The 19,790-nt window shown below is 46.6% G+C and overlaps 1 protein-coding gene and 1 long non-coding RNA gene across 5 annotated transcripts in view; one reads left to right on the top strand and one right to left on the bottom strand.

The window, feature by feature from the left end:
* TRPM3 (transient receptor potential cation channel subfamily M member 3) overlaps window positions 1–19,790 on the top strand; it is a 940,843-nt gene that overhangs the window by 560,731 nt on the left and 360,322 nt on the right. For all 4 annotated transcript variants that reach the window (XM_078675756.1, XM_078675753.1, XM_078675754.1 and 1 more), the window contains exon 10: window positions 8,162–8,212. In XM_078675756.1, coding sequence (XP_078531882.1) covers window positions 8,162–8,212 — 51 coding nt within the window. The remainder of the gene's footprint in view (window positions 1–8,161; window positions 8,213–19,790) is intronic.
* LOC144818387 (uncharacterized) overlaps window positions 1–19,790 on the bottom strand; it is a 206,155-nt gene that overhangs the window by 22,349 nt on the left and 164,016 nt on the right. Inside the window, exon 2 of the long non-coding RNA XR_013607095.1 lies at window positions 6,620–6,723. This is a non-coding gene — a long non-coding RNA (uncharacterized LOC144818387). The remainder of the gene's footprint in view (window positions 1–6,619; window positions 6,724–19,790) is intronic.

Below are 19,790 nucleotides of genomic sequence, written 5' to 3'. Positions count from 1 at the left end.
TCATGAGCCAACCCCAGTAGGAAGGCTCTGAACTTCTGGGGTACCACCAGCACACGGGCTGACCCAGGTTCAGCAGCCTTAAGCTCTGAATACAGGAGGTCATTCTCCCAGTACACATAATGTGTCTTAGCCTGAACACCATTGGCCTGGTCTGCAGCCTGCTGCCGCATACCCACGAGAGAAGGGCATTCTTTCTGCTCCCTCAAGAATTCTTCCCTGGAGGGGCCTCCTTCTTGCTGCCAATGGGTCAGCTCAGGCAGGTCCCCCAGTTCAGCAATCTGTTCCCCAGTAGGCTCCAGGGCATCCCCTCAAGGTCTGCTACCTCCCGGACCGTGGGTACTTCAGGGTCCGGTTTCCCGCGCCCCCTGCGCCTTCTCTCTAAGGCCGGTTCCTGGGCCTCTCCTTCAGGCCCCAGGATCTCTTGAGCACCCCTACTGGCTGCCATTGACCGTGTGGTCACGCACGCCCAGTCAGTCAGACCCACCATCCTCAGGTGAGTCGTCTTCTCCACCTTTTCCCAAGGGGAGTCCTCCAAGTCATTCCCTAGCAAACAGTCTACAGGCATGGCTTTCCTCACACAGACCTGCAGAGTACCAGAGACCCCCCCCCCACTCGAAGGGAACTTGAGCCATCGGACACTGACTCTCTGAATTATCAGCATTGATAACCCTACAGCAGGCATGGGGTACAACCTGCTCTTGAGACACCAGGTGCTGCCTCACTGCAGTCACACTGGCTCCTGTATCTCTAAGAGCCTCAGCTTTCTTACCATTGATGGTCACCACCTGCCCATATTTTTTAGTGTTAGAGGGTAGGTAGTTCTCAGGGACCATCTCACTGTCTCCTAGCGAGACTAGGGTCATCTGGACAGGATCTCCACCCCCGGGGACTACTACTTCTTCCCCCAAATTAACACTAGTTACTTGCCGGGTGGAGCACCAGTGGATGCTGGTTTACCAAACAGGCGACACTTGGGGTCACTGGCAATGTGCCCCGTGTCACCACATCTGAAACAATTGAAGGGCCCCTTTGGAGCAGGCCTACCTGTCGGGGCCCCATTCTGCTTCGGGGGAGGCTGAGAACCTCGCTGCTGGTTCCCTTGGGGATTACTTTGGGGGCCTCGCTGGAACCCTCTTTGTTTACCCCTGTCCCCCCCACTCTTCTGCTGGGGACCCTGCCCACCCTTGGCGGAGTCTCCCACTGGACCCTTGTGGACCCTGGTGCTGAGCCAGCGGTCCGCCTCCTCAGCAATCTTCCTCGGGTTGGACAGCGTGCTATCAATCAGGTGCTGGCGTAGCTCAGGAAAACAGTGATCAGACAAGTGCTCCCATGCAATTAAATCAAAAAGCCCCTGAAAATCAGTTACCTTACTACCCTTCACCCATCCATCCAGTGCTCTGCAGAAACCAGTCACATACTCCACATACGAATTCCCAGGACGCTTTACACTCTCCCTGAACTTCTGTCTGTACGTTTCAGGGGTCAGCCCATACCTGGTCATTAAGGCCTCTTTCATGCGGGGGTAGGAACTTTGTTCTTCCAGGGGCAAATCTAGTAGGGTGTCCCGCCCTTTGCTAAGGAACCTCCCCCACAACCCCGCTCCCCAATCCTTGTCAGGGACCCGGTGGGAGGACATGGCTACTTCATAAGCCCTAAACCACTGTCCTATGTCATCCCACCTAAAGAACTCTTTAACTACATCTTTGGGTATGTACACCCTGCACTCTACCTGCACCGGCGTTGTGCTGCCACCAGAAGGAGTACTTCCCAAACCTCTCAGCTCCAACTCCTTCAATCTCAGGTCATGCTCCATTTGGCCTTGCTGCGCCTCCATGACCAACCTTTGATTGTCCATCTCCATTTGCCCAGCTAATCTTGCCATCTCCATTGCATGTGCCCTGTCTGCTGCCCTGTCCGCCAGCTCCTCTGGCGACAGGCCTCTGCTGGGCTCCACATTGCCATCTGGTGGTATGATATCCACCGCATTCTGTGGTTCTCTAGACTCTTTCCAGGCTCTCAGCACCTTGATGTAATGGCCTTTCTTTTTGCACCCAGTGTGCGTAACTCTGAACTTTGCACAGAAGCCTCTCAATTGCTCTACTTTGTAGCCCTCCAGACCTCCGTGTTCCCAATCTACATCTTCAGTTCCAGAGATCTCAGAGGGTGCTCTTCCAGCAGGGAGTGAGCCAGGCATGGCTTCAGCAATGGCAGATGTCTCAACAAAATTATTAAAAATGGAAATCTGTGGCTGCGTTATAGGTCTGCTCTCGCTATGTGGTGATCAGTAATTCACTGTATGTCAACTACAAATGCAAATTCGCAAATCCTCACCGCTGCGTCCAATGTTAGAATTGGGGTCTCTGGTTGGCGCAAGTATGCACCGTTGACAAGCAGGGACCCTCTCCTCTAAGTCAGGGCAAAGGATGACCCCTTAGAATTACCCTTGCTCACCCTCTAGGTGCGTGGCGTGAGCAGCCAAGGCTATTCTTCAGGCGTTATTCAGTTAAGCATTTGTAATAACACACACAGTAAAATGTACCAATCCCCCCATAAATGGACACCAGGCTGTGAATATATAAAAATACGCTCCTTTATGTAAAAATATATATATATCAGTACAGACTTATCACAAGACCAAATATAACGTTGTTTTCAGATTAGGCCACAGATTGTAAATAGGCAAAGCTTGTCTTCTTGGTTCTAGTTCACAAAAAGGTTTCTTTTCACTTAAAAGTAGTTATCTTAGTTCTGGTTACTTTCAAGACAGTTTCCCTTGTCACAGTTATTTTCCCCGTGGTTCTTTTCCCAAGTTCGGGGGATTTTAGATCAGCCCTGGGCCTCCGGGGCACTTCGCAGCGCCTCCCTCGCTCTCCGGGAGGAAATTGACCTGAGCCCTAACGCGGCTCCTGCATCGGGCGTGAGTACGCCTACGCCGCGTACGGCTCTTCCCAGCGGCTCGGGGACAGAGTCAGACGCGAGCCGGGATCGGCAGTGCGGTCAGGCTGAGAGGGTAGGGCGCCAGTAAGGGGGGCCAGGGGTCCCAAACGGGGAGTGTGTCACGGAACACTTGGCTCTCACTCACCCGTGCGGGCTCCGGGAGGCCTCGTAGGTCTCCTCCTTTGGCTCAGAAATACAATCCTTTCCGGTGGATGGGGAAATAACAAGTTGCAGGCCCCGAGCCCGAGGATGCCTTCAGGAGCGTTTCTTTTCGTTCGTTGGGGACCGAGTCGGCACGGGCAGCACGACTCGGTCCAGGCAGTGCAGGGGGATCTCTTCTAAAAGCGGATGATCTCCGGGTGGTGGCCCACAGCACGGGGCCCTCAGTACCGACAGTACAGCGAGGGGGCTCCCTTCTTAGTGCGGCGCGGCCTCTCCTGGGGGGGCAGAGCAAAGCGGGGCGGCCGGGTGCAAAGGAAATGCACTGGCCGTCGCCCAGGCTACAGACTGCTCGCGTCCCCGGGATTCCGGCGGGAGGGGCTGAAATCGCGCTCAGGTGCTCCGTGAAGCAGGCGGGGGTAGAGGAGCGGCCGGCCTTAGCCCAGGGGCAGAGAGCAACTCCGAGTGGAGCGAGGCTCTCAAGGGCAAGAGGGCAGGCTGGCTCCCGGGTACCACGGCCGTAGGAGGGGGCGAGAGGGGGCAACTTCACCTCCGGCGGGAGGAAATACTCGGCCACAGATAGCAGACGGGCCCAAGCACAGGAGAACCCACTGGTCCTGGGGTTCAGTTCAGGGGGCAATCTCAATCAAGCCCTTGGAGAATGTTTCAAAGCACAAGTCAGCAAAGTCTTTTCAAAAGTCTTCTCCTCTCCTTTCTCAGCAAGGCAAGCAGCAGGCCAGTCCTTCCAGCGTCTTCTTCTCCTTCTAGTCGGGCAGAGGTTCTTTGTGGGAAACAGGATTCTGATTTACAAGGAGCAGGGCTCCTACTTTTATACAGCATTTCTTTTGTCTTCTCAGGCCAGGGGGGCCTTTGCATAACTGCTTTCAGTCTCTGAGTACTTGTTGGGTGTACTTTTGGCTTCTGCTTTCAGTGTGAGGGGCAGGCACATCAGACGCTCCACAGGGAGGTGGCGCCAGCATTGTGTGGACAGGGGCAGCCAGGAGTACCTTGATGACAGTGCTTCGCCCTTCCTGGGCCAGGTGCAGGCTGAGTCATCAGTCGCTCCCCAGGGGGGCGGAGCCAGCAATGTGGTGGCAGAGCACAGCCTGATTAAGAGTCCAGGGGCCCTCCTACCTCCCACTAAGGTGTAATCCTTGCATTCACCACCTGTCATCCTCCAGCCCTGTCACTCACACATCCCAGACAGCCAGATACGCATACTAGCAGAGGCGGGCTGAAATGGTTAGGCAAGAAAATGCTAACTTTCTAAAAGTAGCATTTGCAAACACAGGATATTAAAATAAACTTTACTAAAAGAAGTATTTTATTATTCTGAGTTCAGGCATACTAAACTTTATTTTCTACCATGTTCCCTGAGCCTGTTGGGATTATAGTGTGTAATAATTCCAGCAGCCCATCTGGCCTAAAGGGAACAGGTAGCCTAACAATAGTGAAAAACGAATTTGGCAGTAATTCACTATTAGGACATGCCACACTCACCAGAGCATGTCCTACCTTACACTTCCAATGCACCCTGCCTTTGGGCCTACCATAGGGGTGACTAATATGAAGTTAAGGGAAGGTTTAGGGGCTGGCAAGTGTGTGCACTTGCCCAGCCAGCATGACAGTACCAGACTGCATGCAGGTTCTGCAATGGCTGACCCTAGACACAATTTAAGGCTGCTTCTGTGGGTGGCACAACCAGCGCTGCAGGCCCACTCACAGTATTGGCATTCACAAGCCCTGGCACTCCTGGTGCACTTTACTGGGGACTGACAGTAAATCCAATGAACCAATCAGGAATATCAATCACAGTTACACTTTTCATAGGGAGCACTTGCACTGCGGCACGGGTTGGCCATGGCGCAGTGCCCTGAGCAGCGGACACCAGCAAAAACATCTGAGGCACATCAGCAAAAAGTGGAAGGGAAACTCACGCCAAGGTGCCAGGTCTAACAGTTATGAGTAATTTGGCTCAAAAGTCCCACATTGGGAGCACCGGAACAACAAACTTAGTGAGTGCGAGCAGCTGCTGCAGCACGCGTTCCGTTGTATTTAACGCTATTTTCTAAACGCAAAATGCGTCCTTGGGTTCATAGCAATAAATACTTGTTAACTCTCCTCGCATAATTCTGCATGATCGCGTATACTTTTCCTGTAATTTTGCAAAATAAAGCTACAGCAAATTACACAAGTTATGTCCACTCCTACGGAAAACCTTGGGGTGTTGCTGTGGTGCACCACTTGTACTTAGATCTTTTGAAAAGTTCATCTACTTTTGGATGCCTAAATGGCGACTCTTTTTCCACATTTTGTGAAAATTCAACTTTTAGTTCCTTCCTGTGATACTAAACCTTTAGCAACTTGTACAATGTCGTCAAATAAGAAATGTACAAAAGTCCTACAAAAGGAAATACACTGACAGCCAAAATAGTCTTAATGACCTAAAGGATCTTCCTCTTCAGCGTCCTATTTGAAGACGTTAACCGCATGCGTGCGGGCGGAATTCCGCTAGTACGCTGAGATATGTGAAAGCGCATGTTACGTGACGAGCTGGGCTCGTCATCAGCGTAGCAGGAGGCTACCTCATGACGAGCCCAGCTCGTCATCAGCGTCGAAGGGGTTAAAGCACAAACATTTGCAGATGAGTATCAGATCTGGGAAGAACTAACCAATGATTAAAATACATTTTACATTTGTCATCCGTCTACAACATTGTAATTAGCAAACAATTTGGGTGTGATCAATTTCTATCTTTAGTACTTGAAAATATTGATAGTGCAAACATTAGATGCATTTGCTAAATAATATAGGTACATTCTCAGCATTTGCATTGAAACTTATTTCTGATATCTGTTTGCCCTTGGCTATCCTTCTGGTTTTGTTGTAGGGCTCAGGATAACAAGCATAGCTGCAGATAATATATCCATTGGCATCTTGGTAATTCATAACGATTTTGTTAACTATCCCTATTTTCTTTCAGCTTGCCACCATAATGACATAATGACACAAAACTTTAATTACATTGTCTGCTCTAAAGTAAACATCAAAGACAAGGTGGTAAGTGTCCAACCTCTTACCCTGGCAGTCTGCACGTTTTTATTCCCCAGTTTTGCCCAAATCAACTGAAGGCAGGGCCCAACAACTTTGTATCTATGTAGCTATGTATCTAGGGAGACATTCAGGCCTTTCTTTAACAAGCGGAGGAGCCTATAATTCAGATTGGTTTACCAATGTTGATCTATTTTGAGCTATGTGGATCCTCAATTATATTTTGTGAATCTTCATGTTGTGAATGGATGATAATTGTATTACAAGTAGATGAGATTTCCCGTATGTAGGGGCTAGCGAGAAGTACTGCAGTTGCAATTGTGCCTTGCAACACAGCCAAATCTCCTGCCAGAAAATAAAATAGGACAACCCATATGGCTGTTTGGGGCACTTTATATTGATAAAAGGTGCCCCACCTTATTCTGTCCACGAATTAATGTGATCTGTTTTTAAAGGATCCTTTGGTACTAACCTTGTTGGCCTTCTGCCTGCATCAATCAGTTCTCTCAATTTGTACCAACTCTAAATCACATATGCTCATCCATTTTGTGGTCTGAGTATCTCTTCTAGGTGACCCTGTTAGAAATGAAAAATAGCATCAATTAGGTCATTCGGAAGCGAAGGCCAATATCGCCATAACCCAGAACTGGCTACTTAAATTAAACATGCCTATGATTTGACACTGCTGCCAACCATCCACCAACCCTCTTGCACAATCATCATGATTTAGGGAGAGGCCTTGCATTCATTTTATTTTGCTTTCCAAAGCGAATAAAGATATTTATGTAATTCTACCACACGTAAACAAAAGTAGACACACATCTCTAAATTATATCATATATTTTCTGTAATCTGGGGGGTGATTTCAGGATGATAATGTATATTACTTGCATTTTGTGCATAACACTTGTGGTGATGTCTTCAGCAAGATCATGAGCAAGCAGGACTTAGTAATCACAATAGATTTAGCTCTGGCAACAGTACTTAAGCAATCCACTTTTACATGGAAGGGCCCTGGTAGTATCACTGATTTCATTGCTATCACAAATCAGTGGAGTCAAAAGGTTTCTAATTTCAGAATTCTGCAGAATTGTATGAGTGATCACAGTCCCCTGGCACTAAGATTGTATATAGGCGACACACAATTACAATACTCTCAGTCTTTACCACCGATAGACTTTAGCAATAATAGAGGTATTTTGCATAAATGGACCAGTGTCGATCCTGGGCTCCTGCTGACAGAGCTAGTATATAAGAATCGGGGGCAGAATTTGATGTGCTTAGGGTCTGGAATAGATCCATCTCATTTGTTCAGTTCCTATAAAGAAATTTGCAAAATTATTACTGCATTTCTACTTATGCCAGTAGGAAATCAGAGGGAAAAAAAGGTTCTTCAGGGCCTGTTCATCTGCTCGCAGATCTTTAATAAGGGCTCTAAAGAATTCGTCAATTAAGGTGGGGGAATTGAGGATGTGCAGCCTACTTTATGAGCAGGTGACCAAGGAGAGAAAGAATGTTATAAGGCAGGAAACTTGGGAGCATTTACGTGAGGTTAGCAGGTGAAATATATGAATGTGGAAAAACAGGCAGTCGTGGCTTTTCTTCAAAACTTGTAATCACGGATTTAGCAAGTAACTGTCCGTTTTTTGCTAGTCGAATTAGTAAATTAACTGGCTGATACAACGCGTGTTTAGTATTTCGTTCATATTTGTAATTCTGTATTTTTGTGCTCTGTATTAAAAAACGTGGACACGATCAACCTGTGTACTCTGTACACATGGGAAATGTTAATATGCATAAAAGTAGCTAAACATCTGATTTATGTTCATGATAACAATGCGGCTTATTGATGTACGCCTGCAGGTACTGATTAAAACTTTCTGTGCTGATGTGATAAAGTCATGCTAGGCACAGCAGATAGCACATTGAAATTATGTGGTATATTGTCTCATTCTCCTAAATGTATTTTGTGACAGTGGCGTCTTTTGATGGTTTCTATTTTTTTTCCTTTCAGAGGCATGGACCTTCAAATACATTGTATCATTTGGTCAGGGACGTCAAAAAGGTAAGAGGCAGGCCGCTAAGCGGCAAGGTAATGTACTGACATGTTCCTTGTTGGTAGAGACAGCCGCCATTTTGCATGAGCTTTTCAGATCATTTCCATCTCCTTTCCCATCCATACCCACACTTTCAACATCACTCTCTGTATGAAATACTGCTTGACAGTTATCTGCACACTATTCATACACACGCCATGTCCTCACTAGGAAACCTGCCTCCGTAGTCGTAGAAGCTTTCGGTGGTGTATTTTTGTTAGTAGATCAGTAGATATTTTTGTGTAGTGTCACGTGTGTGAACTTATGCTGTCGTTTGAGGGTTTCTTTAATGTTTACAACTTGTTAAAAATATTTCCCAGTAAATGGGCAATACATATATTTATGTTTGTCTTCAATGAGTCAAATTATTTATTTGGCTTCAGTCACTCCCACTGCAACGTTCTCAATTGCAGTTTTTCCCTTGACCAATAAAACATGACCCCTTTCTGTCCAACATAAGGATAGGATGAATTGTACACATGCAAGGGGCCTCTTCTAAGTGAGAGTATATACATGCAGTTTAAATATTTATTGAACAATCAATAATCTGTACAAAAATTGCCCTTCATACATTAACTATATTTGAAAATAGGGTAACTGAAGCAGCCGACTTTGGAGTTTAGGAACGAGGTTCGACTCTCAGCGTCGGCTCAATATTCTGTGATCCTGGGCAAATCACTTAATCTCCTTGTGCCTACCAAATATGAATGTGTCCTTGTGTAATGTAACTGGTGCTCATGAAAAGCGCACCCACGCCTTTCGGTCGAGTTTGCGCTTTATAGATCTGCAAAAAAAGTTACGTTTGTCCCTTTGTGTCTGTTACCAAAAGCTAAGCATCGTTAAATTCAGTAGGCGCTCCTAATAGCTGTATACAAGGCACTCCTGGGAGACCACGCACACTTGTGTTCCACTCCTTGACTCTTTTGTGATGTTATGAACACTGTGAAAGCCCCGGAAGCACATTGGTGCATGTGGTCCTTTGAGCAGGCGGTCTTCACGTGGAGTCTGCAGAGGTGGAGATAGACCTGTTTGAGGTCATGTATGTCGAGTGGCACTGCACTGAGGCATTACAATTAAAATGTGCATGAGGGTTCATGTTGCATAAGGAACAAACTAAGGATATCGACCAAAGTAAATGCAATGCGCTATGCCAACTTGCCTTCAAGACTGAATGCTGCGCTCTGCCATGGACTGCAACAATTTAGATAAAGTTAACAAAGTTAGCCGCGTAACAATCATTTGTGACTTATATTGAGGCAATATGTCTGTAGGTCACACGGACGCACACTGGAAAAAAATTAATATTTATTCCTGTATGTAAGTAAACAATCAAAGCTCTTGTGTGCGTCCCTGGCAGTGGTATTGAAGTATGTATAGATTTTACACTTGCGATACAGCAGCATATTCTGCTTGTTTATGGAACATAATAAATGCTACATGCAGATTTTGCCACTTTGATTACATGTCCCAAACATCTCTGTCGTTAATTGATATGTGTATTATGAGTGATATGTTGTTTTACAGAAGACAGACGGAAGGTATTGCTGAGCAACCTCCGCTGTCACCTTAGTTTGAAGTGAAATTGTTGAATATTTTTGTGTACCTGTGGTCTCACTGCGGCTCCCAACCTCTTGTTGTGTATGTAGATGCGTTTCTTGGATCCACCATAGAAATGCAATTGAGTGATATCATTTGTGTGCGTGCAGTCAATAACAGAAACCAGCATTGGCAAAGCAAACAAGTCTCACTATTGTTCCTTAGGAACTGCAATCAGCCCTTCCCCACTGTGGTCTGCAGTTCTTTAGGCCATTAATGGACATCCCGTGACTTAGAAACAAGAGTTATCTGTAGCAGTCTGTACTTCATCAAGCCATTATTTGAGGTCTCCTAGAGTACCACCTCAGTGCAGGTGTACGATTTACACACTGCAGAGTTGGACCTATGATAGGCATGGTAGGTTACTTATAATAGGTTACATTGGTATGATAACGTATGATAGCTGTTTTTGATATGGTAGGTAGGTATGCTCTTGTAGGTATGGTGGGCCAGATTTCATGTATTAAGCATTGCATATAGGTAAGTATGGTATTTTAGGCAGGGAAACAATGGAGTGGTGCACTACCCTAGTCCTCTGTTTCAAGTAACAACAAGTAGTCAAGATTCCTTTGGTGAAAAAATATATATCCTTTATCCAATTTTTCAAAGTGGTGCAAAGAGTCTCAGCCAACGCGTTTCGTTCATCAGGGTGTACTTCGTCGGGGCGTGTGATGTATAAGAAGTCCAAAAATAGCTTTAAACCATGAGTCGGTGGCATATATGAAGACGGGAGACTTTTTCGCCGAAGTGGCAATGATAGACAATGGTAAGACCAATGGTACCGCAGGGCCTCCTTGATAAGGGCCCCACGTGTTGAACTGGAGCCGTGTGAAATCCTAGCTCCTTCCTCGTGTCGCCTCTGGATACAGGTGGTATTTTAGGCACACTATGTACTTAAGATATTGTAGGTATGGAGGTAGGTAAATTTAACGGAAATGTTATATGGTATGGAGCTAATATGGTAGGACTGGTAGGTAAGTAGATCTGGCACGTAGGTTTGGTAAATATGGTGGATTAGGTATGATATGTTGTCTATGGTCAATAGGTATGGTAGATATGATATGATAGTTATGGGAGGTATGTTAGGTTAGGTAAAGGATGGTTGGTAGGTATTGTAGGTAGGCCTAGTAGGTATGGCATGTTGATTTAGTAAATTAGGTACAGTAAGTAGATAGGTAGATTTGGTTTGCATTATTGTCTGTCATATAAAAGTTTGCACTATTAAAGCATTTTCTAGATTTCTTGCTTGCAAATCAAACCATTCTTAATGAGAAGCAGAACCGTGTGCTCTTATTATTAAAGTACATTTTATGCTGCGATAATTGGTTTATTGTTTTTGATGCTGTAACTTGCTTAATTTTGTAGACATATAAACATAAACTCCTGTTCTGTAGGAGAAGGAAAAGAAAGGAGTGTTATGAAATTGAGAGGGAAGATGAGGTTTGCTTTGAAAGTGGAGAACTGGAAAAGGAGCACACAGCAAACTTTTGCATAGTATATAATGTTGCCAATAGGGCCAGCATATATTTTGCGTTTGTAAAAAAGCCTGTCCCCACATGTTTACTTTGTGAATAAAAAAAAGGTATATCCTACAACATGTTAACATGATAACAAAGTAAAACAAACCAGCTCTCAAATGGTGATAAGTGACTAGCACTGTGCCTTTATTGTATGAAAGCCTCTGGCATCCAAACAGCAAGTAGTGAAGGCATTAATCAACAATGCAATTGTCATTTTGCCAGAAAAGGTAATTCATCAAAGAAGGAAGACTAGGTCTCAGTTTCAAGCATCCGTGGTTTAACAAAATAGACTAAATGATCCAGTCAGTACAAATCTAAAAGGGACGCAAATGAGACAATGTAACATTCTTAAAATATCATGACCGTGACAGACAGTCCATTCAAGCAAAAGCAGACCAAGAAAAACACATCAAAGTCAATGACTGATGAGGGCTGATCTAAAGTCTGCTATATTTTAATTTCTATGCTGCTTTCTGGTGTATTGATGACAAGAAGTCTCATAGAGGAGTTAATTTAAAGCTGTCTAAAGAGGGCTGGATCAAAATCAAGACTGCACTCTCTATTCTTCTCAATGCTTGTTTTTAATGTAATAACATCAAATATCGTAACATAACATAACATAACATGCAATTTTGTAACGCACACATGCACGCCAGTAAGGGCTTCTTGGCCCTGACCAAAATAACTAATGCTAATAATATTACATCTTAAACAGATGTTCTGTATATTAGGCTATGCCTATGAAACTGGGTTTGCTTATTTAGAACAAAGAAAGGGCGTAGAAGAGAAATCATTTCTTAATACTTAGGGGCCTATTAGGATGGTCTGCCCGCCACCCTAGTGGTGCTGGGACCGTACGCCAGTGGTGCGGCAGTCCCGAACCGGCCATTAGGATGCCACCGCCACATGGCAGAGGCATCCTCCATTCCCAGCATTGTGGTGGGCGGTGCTCACAGCACTGCCCGCCACAATGCTGGGAATGCACTGTGTGCATTGTCATGCACAAAGTGACAGGCACTGCGAGGTGCCTGCCATCATGTCCATGACAATGCTGGGGAGTAGCATAGGTGCCACCCATGTGCACCCCCACTCTCCCAATACCCTGGGGGCCCACAACAGGCCCCCAAAAGCAAAATCTGCATGCCTTTTCGTGGCGGCGTTGCCGCCATGGAAAGACTGCTTCCCGCAGAAATCACTGTTGACATTCTTCCCTATGAGCCATCCTTGGTTTCACATTTCATCTTGTCTTTTGATTTTTCTTTTACTTCCAATACCATCGGTTCACCTAATTCTTTACTTATGCCTTATACAATATGCTGAATGACTTAACAAACCTAATGGTCCTTCTCATACTTGGTAGCTACCTCAACCGAGATTTGTCCTCACTTTCTTTTGTCCCCATATTCATCTTCTTTCTCGACTTCTTGCCTCATCACGGGTCCATATCAGAACAAAACAAACTGAACTTAACTCTGTTATATTTTTTCACTTGTTGAATTGTTTTTCTACCATCCAGTTTAATCTACATTTGCCAGGTGTTCTCTTGATATCCCAGGTTTGAGTGCGCTATATTCAACTTCTTGAATTCAGCAAGAAGCTGAAGACCTGGCTTTTTGAGTTGGTCCACTGAGTCTTAGGTTTGGCTAGACACAAACCTGCTCAACACCAGGATAACCCTCCCGGGTGATTGTGCGCCCTATAAATCTACATAACATAACATAAAAGAATGTATAAATAAATACATAACAGAAGTGAATTGAGATTGAGGGTACAGCCTTAAATAATATATCCCCAATCTAAAGAATGGCATATGAGCTCCTCGCAGTTTACGCAGTTCAGTTGTGCTAATGATACACAACTCGTAATTCAGATTCCTTTTCAAACACAGAAATGGAAACTTAGCCCATAACTCGTAATGAAGGCCTATGATTCTGAGTGCAGTAATGCACCTGCACATTTTTGGAACACTGCCACATTAACGCCCTTCATACAGTTTACCAGCTGCGGCCGGCATGGCTCGCGGGTGGCGGGCAGGTCACGCAGGAGAGTCGCTTAAGGGGGTTACGCAGGGGTCACGCATATTTTAAAAATAAATAAACGTACCTTTGCGAGTTGTCCCACGTCTCTGCTCTTCTCTGTGTCTGCCGGAACCACAGCCAGGCCCCACTGACCAATCACATTGCTGCAATGCAGCATTGTGATTGGTAGGCACCCAGGTTCCCCATACCAATCACAATGCTAGAATGCAGCGTTGTGATTGGTTTTGAGTGTCCTGGTTGGACGCTCAACAATGGAATGGGAGCCTGGACTTGTTCTCCATGCAGGCTGTAATGCAGCCTGCATGGAAAATTGGGGAAAGGGCACATGACAGGTTTGGGTGGCCCGAGAGAGTCACTGAACACTTATGAGTGGGCAAACCACTACTCCTGTGCCCTGCTCCGAGAGCAGAGCAGCCCCCGCCCACCTGCCCACCCGCAAAGCAGCAGGAAGCATAAAGTGATAATCACTTAAAGTTATTATCATTCTGTGCTTGGGTGAGTCGAAGTACCTCTGCCATAGCTGAGGAGCCGACACTGCAATTTACCTCAAAGTGTCACAACTATCTACAATGAAATTCGAGCAACCCCTCATCTGATCATGTTTGATCGAACAGCAATAACAATTTTGTTTTGAAACTCACTGAAGCAAATATATTTAAATAGGAATATGGAAATTAAATTCGAATTGCAAAAATGTACCCAAGTTAACTTTTTGACGGAGCAACATTATCTTGCTAAGCAAGATACTCCCACTCTCGGCTTTGAGTGGCTTTTGGATTGTCCTTTACAAATGTATCTGTGGTATTTATAACTTATCAAACATTATGATCATTATTTCCACCCATGCATTGCATGGCAGCAATTTTAGAAGAAATGTAATTAGCCACTTGCCTGAAGTCCAGGGCCCACCTCATTTCATTTTGAAGATTTAAGTAAGTGTTTAAGTAAAAGTGTACTAAAAAAATAGCATTGTGTAAATGTTTATTCAAAAAGCTGTCCTTTCGTTCAGTAATTTGAGTCAGGACAGAAGCAACAGCTTGGATTAGAAAAGAAATCCCAACAAGTCAGTGTCTATTGTCTTTATTTAAAATGCATGGCTCAGTCCAGACAGCTACTACATTTGATCCAAAATGCCAGCCAGAATAAAAATGAAAGTTTTTTTTTCTGTTTAACACTCAAAATATCTGCATCACGCAAAACAGGCTGTCAAAACCTGCTCATTAATCACATTTGTTGCCAGGACTGCTGTGACGCAATATGTCTTGTCAGAACATACATTCGGAAACATATGAACCTGCGTTAGTGTACATTTCTAAATAACAGCACGTATTTACGTGACGCCTAGAATCAGTCATAAATATATACCGATGCTTGCCGGTGGGCACCACCAGCACATAATTTAGAGGACTGGGACTTATTTAGCACCATTCTGGCGAATCCATCAATTATTAAACACTAGAGTTTGCTTGCAGCTGGCCGTTTCATACAGATTCCCGTGACTTCTGCCACCCAAGTGGTCTCATTTTTTGGCCAATGCTTCTCAGAAATGAAAAGAAAGACCTAAAAGGAATAGAGAATAATGATAAAGGTCACTAGAGGTCACTGGAGTGCAGTGAAACTGGCAGCAGCAGTAAGTCAGTGACTATAAAAATTGCCATCAAGGAGTTTATTACACTTATGCTCTGCTTTTTTACGAATAGTGTCAGTTTCCCTGGAGCTGTGCACAGAGACCAACAATGAAAACTTCACTTTGACAAAGAACGGTCAGAGCAAGATTTCCTATTACTCTAGTCTAGGGGGTAACTATCATTAAGTGCAGCAGGTATCGTGGCTCTGGTACCCAGAGATGTGAGTGGCACAATGCACCTTAACTGTCTATCCTTTACTACCAGGAAGGAGCCCATTTTCCTATTTTACAAAATATTCTTTGTGGGAGCTTTCTAAGTCCTTAGCGCGAAGATGGGCTTGAACGCAACTCAGGTCAGGTATTATATGCAGTGTGCATGACGCTCCAGGATGAAAGAGGGTGGTGGTAGTAGTAAAAGAAGGTGGTGATAGAGGCAGAAATTGGAGGAGTACTCCTAACAAATATATTGAGTACCTAGAATTATCTTTTTACAAATTAAACACTGCCTAGAATCTATTTGACTTGGAACAAGCACATACTCAGTATTGGCATTTGATGATGGTGCTTCTTATCAAAATTGTTTCCTTTCTTACGAGTGTAATTTGCTATTTTACACCAATGCTGTCTATGACAACCTTTTTTCCAGCCTCGTCACCTCAGTACCCATTCTAACACTAGCAATGGTTACCACAGGGGGATCAAGCTCCCTGATTTCACATACACACCAAATCAATGACATAATGCTTACTGAAACTCTCCTCCTCCCTTAATCTCACATTCCACATATCCACACCCATCCGCAAACTTGGACTCTCTCTTCAAACTCTCTGTCTCTATCACTCCCTGCAAACAACAGCCCAAATATTCAACAGTAACCTCTAGAGGCCAGATGTAGGTAGCCCTTTACTGATCGGAAACGGCCGAAAATACAGATTTTCGGCCGTTTCCAACCGGTAAAGGGCTATGGAGATGTAGGGGCTAGAAAAACGTACATTTTCGGTAATTTTACAGAATCGGTAATTTTACCGATTCTGTAAATTTTACCGATTCAGTAAATTTACCGATTCTGTAAATTTTACAGATTCAGTAAATTTACCATTCGGTAAAAATACCGAAAATGTATTTTGGGATGTAGGTAGCACTTCTAACAGTGCTACAGGGCCTTTAGAATTCGGTATTTACCATGCAATACAATTGCATGGTAAATTACGAATTCTTGTGTACATGCACATCTGTGCATGTACACCTGTGCCATGTGGCACACAGACATGCCCTAAGGACATGTATGTGTGCCACATGGTGCAAACGCCAGTTACAGGGGTGCAACAGGGTGTCAAAGTGACACCCTGTCCCCCTTAGCAATTCGGTATTTCTACCGATTCGGTAAATACCGAATCGGCATTTGCTATTGAATCCTATGGGCTTCAAGGCCCATAGGATTCAATAGCAAATATCGATTCGGTATTTACCGAATCGGTAAATACCGAATCTTACCGATTCTGTAATAAATACCGAATTTTTACCTACATCTCATTTACAGATTCATAAATACCGAATCGGTAAAATTTGGTATTTATGAATCGGTAAATGAGATTTACCTACATCTGGCCCTAGGTGTTTTAACTAGGTCTTCATCCAGAGGAGTAACTGGAAAGAATAAACACCCCCCACTTGGCCCTAAATCCGGAAAGGTTGTGAACAAGGAAGTCTATATTTCTGTTTAAGGGCTATCCATTCACTCCACCTCTAGCAGCTATCCTCTAGTCTCGCCCACCTCTCTCTTGTTTTTATCTGACTCTTTTTTCTCCTTTCATCTTTCCTGTGTCTTGCTTCTCTTTTCGTCTCTCCCTCCTCCTATTGCCCTCCTCTTCATTTTGCCTTTCTCTTCTTGTGTCTTCAACTCTCTTGTCTCCTTACTTCTTTTAGCTCTATTCCTACTTCCCCTCCCTTTTCTCTTGCCTCCCCAATCCCTGTCTTTTCTTTCTCCTCCATTTACAAGAGTGAAGCTTGTTTCTATCACTGCATGTCTCATCCCTCTCCCTATTCCATTTATCTCTCCCCAACTTCCCCCATTTAACTCCTGCCCATTTGCCCATTTCCTCCCTCTTACATCCCCTACTGCCCTGTCCTTCCCTTTCTCTCCTTTCCTTCTTTCCTCCTTTCCTTTTTTCCTCCCTCTTTCTCCTACCCCTCTATTGCTTCCTTTCTTGCTCCTGGACAGTTGCGACAACAAGAACAAACTGGTTTAGTTAGCATTAGTTTGGACAAAGAAAATCAATAATTTAGGTCAACATTACCCAGTTGTGGGGGGCGTGGCTACGCAGGCGATCGTTATGGCCGCCTGATTGTAGAGCTCCGCCGGACGGGCTGAAAGACGGCGACATTCCCATGTGATCCGGCGCTGCCAGGGGTCTGCAAATGCCCGCCTCTGCCCCCGGGGGCCGTGGAGTGCTGATGGTCGCTGCCTGAGACTGGAGGACGGCGTGGACGTTGAGGCTTGCAGAGGGGTGGTGGGGCCTGTCGGGTCCCGCCGAACGTGCACCCTAACGCGCCGGAGCGCCTGGTGAGTCTCCCTCGGGTCCCTGCGCCCCCCCCTTGGCATCCGGGTTGCTGTTGTGCCCCCCCCCGGGGTCCGTTGCTGGTCCCGGGCGGGTCCCTTTGGTGGGGGTTTTTGGCCCCCGGTGCTGCTCCGAACCTTCGGGCCTGGTCCGGCCTCGGGAGCCGGGGCCTCGATTTCTGGGCCTGCCTGGACTGGGTGGTGACGGGCGGGGGGCGGCGGGCGGCTGTCCGGGGTGCGTTCGGGGGGTGGCGGGGGGTGCGCGGGGGGGGTCCCTCGGGGGTCTCTAGGGCGGCCCCGCATATCTCCGTCTGGTGGGGGCTCTACATTCTCGCCCCCACCGTTGTCTTTTGCCATCGACACACGCCTGTTCCCTGCGCTGCCCATACCTTTGCTCCTGATGCTGCCTCCTCATCCTAACGGCCGGCTGGTGGCAGGATGGGCCCACCAGCCACAACGCGACGGAAGGACCCCGCTCAGAAGAAGCTCAGCTTCGATAAACCCCCCGTCTGCTCGGCCGACAATCAGACTGCCAGACCTGCTGCTTCTGCTAGCCCTGCGCCACCGGACATGGCGGGGATGGTGGCCGAAATGCTTGGTGAGATGCGGGCGGGGTTCAAGGCCATTGACTCCCGCTTTGACGCCCTTGATCAGAAGATGGCCGAGATGGGCGCGAAAATTCAGTCTCACGACCGGCGTCTGGATTTGGCTGAGTCCCGAGTCTCTGATCTTGAAGATGGTGCTACTTCCACGCTGAAACGACTGGAGCGTGTGGAGAAGATCCTCAAGGAGGTGGCCATTAAGAACGAGGATTTGGAGGCGCGCAGTAGGCGCAATAACATTCGCATTCTTGGTGTGGCGGAGACGACGTCCACTGGCCGCTTTGACACTTTTGTGGAGCAGCTCCTGATCGAATTGTTTGGCAGGGACACCTTTACAGCTAGCTTCGTGGTGGAGCGGGCGCATAGATCATTGGGCCCTCGTCCTGCCTCGGGCCTGCCACCTCGCCCCGTCATTGCCAGGCTCATGAATTTTAGGGATAGGGATGCTGCCCTGAAGGCCGCTCGTGAGGCGGGCGAGGTGAAATGGCAGGGTGGGGTACTTTCTTTCTTTCCTGACTTCACGATGATGGTGCAAGACGCCCGTCGTAAGTACACTGGTGTTAAGGCCTCGCTGCGCAAGCTGGGACTGCGCTATGGCATGCTGTACCCTGCCAGACTGAGGGTGGACGTCGATGGCAAGTTTCGCATTTTTGACTCCCCCACCGAAGCACAGGAGTTCTGCCTAGCCTATAAAAACAGAGGGTCTCCGCGGTCCTCGGACAGAGCGCAGCAATCCCCTACGAACATGGACTCGCAGGCTAGCGCTGACCTTTTTGCTGAGAGCGGGCAGGGCTGACTTCTGCCTATTCTTCGATAGGCAGCTCGTTAATACACTGCACTGCTAGCTGCTCGACTCCTCTGGCAGGGCCCTTACACGTTGCTATGATTTGAATGTCGACCTGATTGTTGTGTCTGCCCGGCGGAGCGTTGCCTCCCCCCATGGCGCGAGCCGTATGGTGCTTATTTCTGAGACTGTTTTTCTTTTGCAGGATTTGCATTGGACTCCTGCTTCTTTCTACTACTGTTGGTATTGTTTTTTGGGTCGGGTGGTGCCTCCGTGGGGTTTCCGTGAGGCTGGGTGGTGGGTGGGTAGGGGAGGGTGTTTCACGCATTAGTTGGAATGTTTCTGTGCATGCTTTGTTTTTTGTTTCGAGAGATGTCTGTTTTGCGGGAGGGTGGCGGCGGGTACACACAAGACTGTTCACTGATAACCTGTACGGTTTTGCATGGCTAGGGTAGGCCAGCAACCTGGTCCGTCCAAACTGGTGCTGATGTCGTGGAATGTCCGGGGACTCAGCGACACTGGAAAACGGAAGCAAGTCCTGAACTATGCGGCCCGACATGGGGTTGATGTGTTGTTCCTCCAGGAAACACACCTGGGACAGGCTGATTCCGCTATGGTTGCCAGGGGTTGGGGCGCGCACAGGTTCTTCGCCAACTACAGCAGGTATGCGAGAGGGGTGGCCATTTTAGTGCACCGACGGGTCCCTTACGTGCACTCTGATTGCATTCTTGATAAAGAAGGTAGATATGTGGTGGCCACTGGGACTCTTCTCGGCTTTAAGATTACTTTTGTTGTAGTGTATGGGCCCAATACTGACTCCCC

The sequence above is a fragment of the Lissotriton helveticus genome, chromosome 2_1, assembly GCF_964261635.1.
Source record: "Lissotriton helveticus chromosome 2_1, aLisHel1.1, whole genome shotgun sequence".
Taxonomy (NCBI): Eukaryota; Metazoa; Chordata; class Amphibia; order Caudata; family Salamandridae; genus Lissotriton; species Lissotriton helveticus.
The sequence above is the reverse complement of the archived record's forward strand: the minus strand, read 5'-3'. Positions and strand labels throughout refer to the sequence as shown.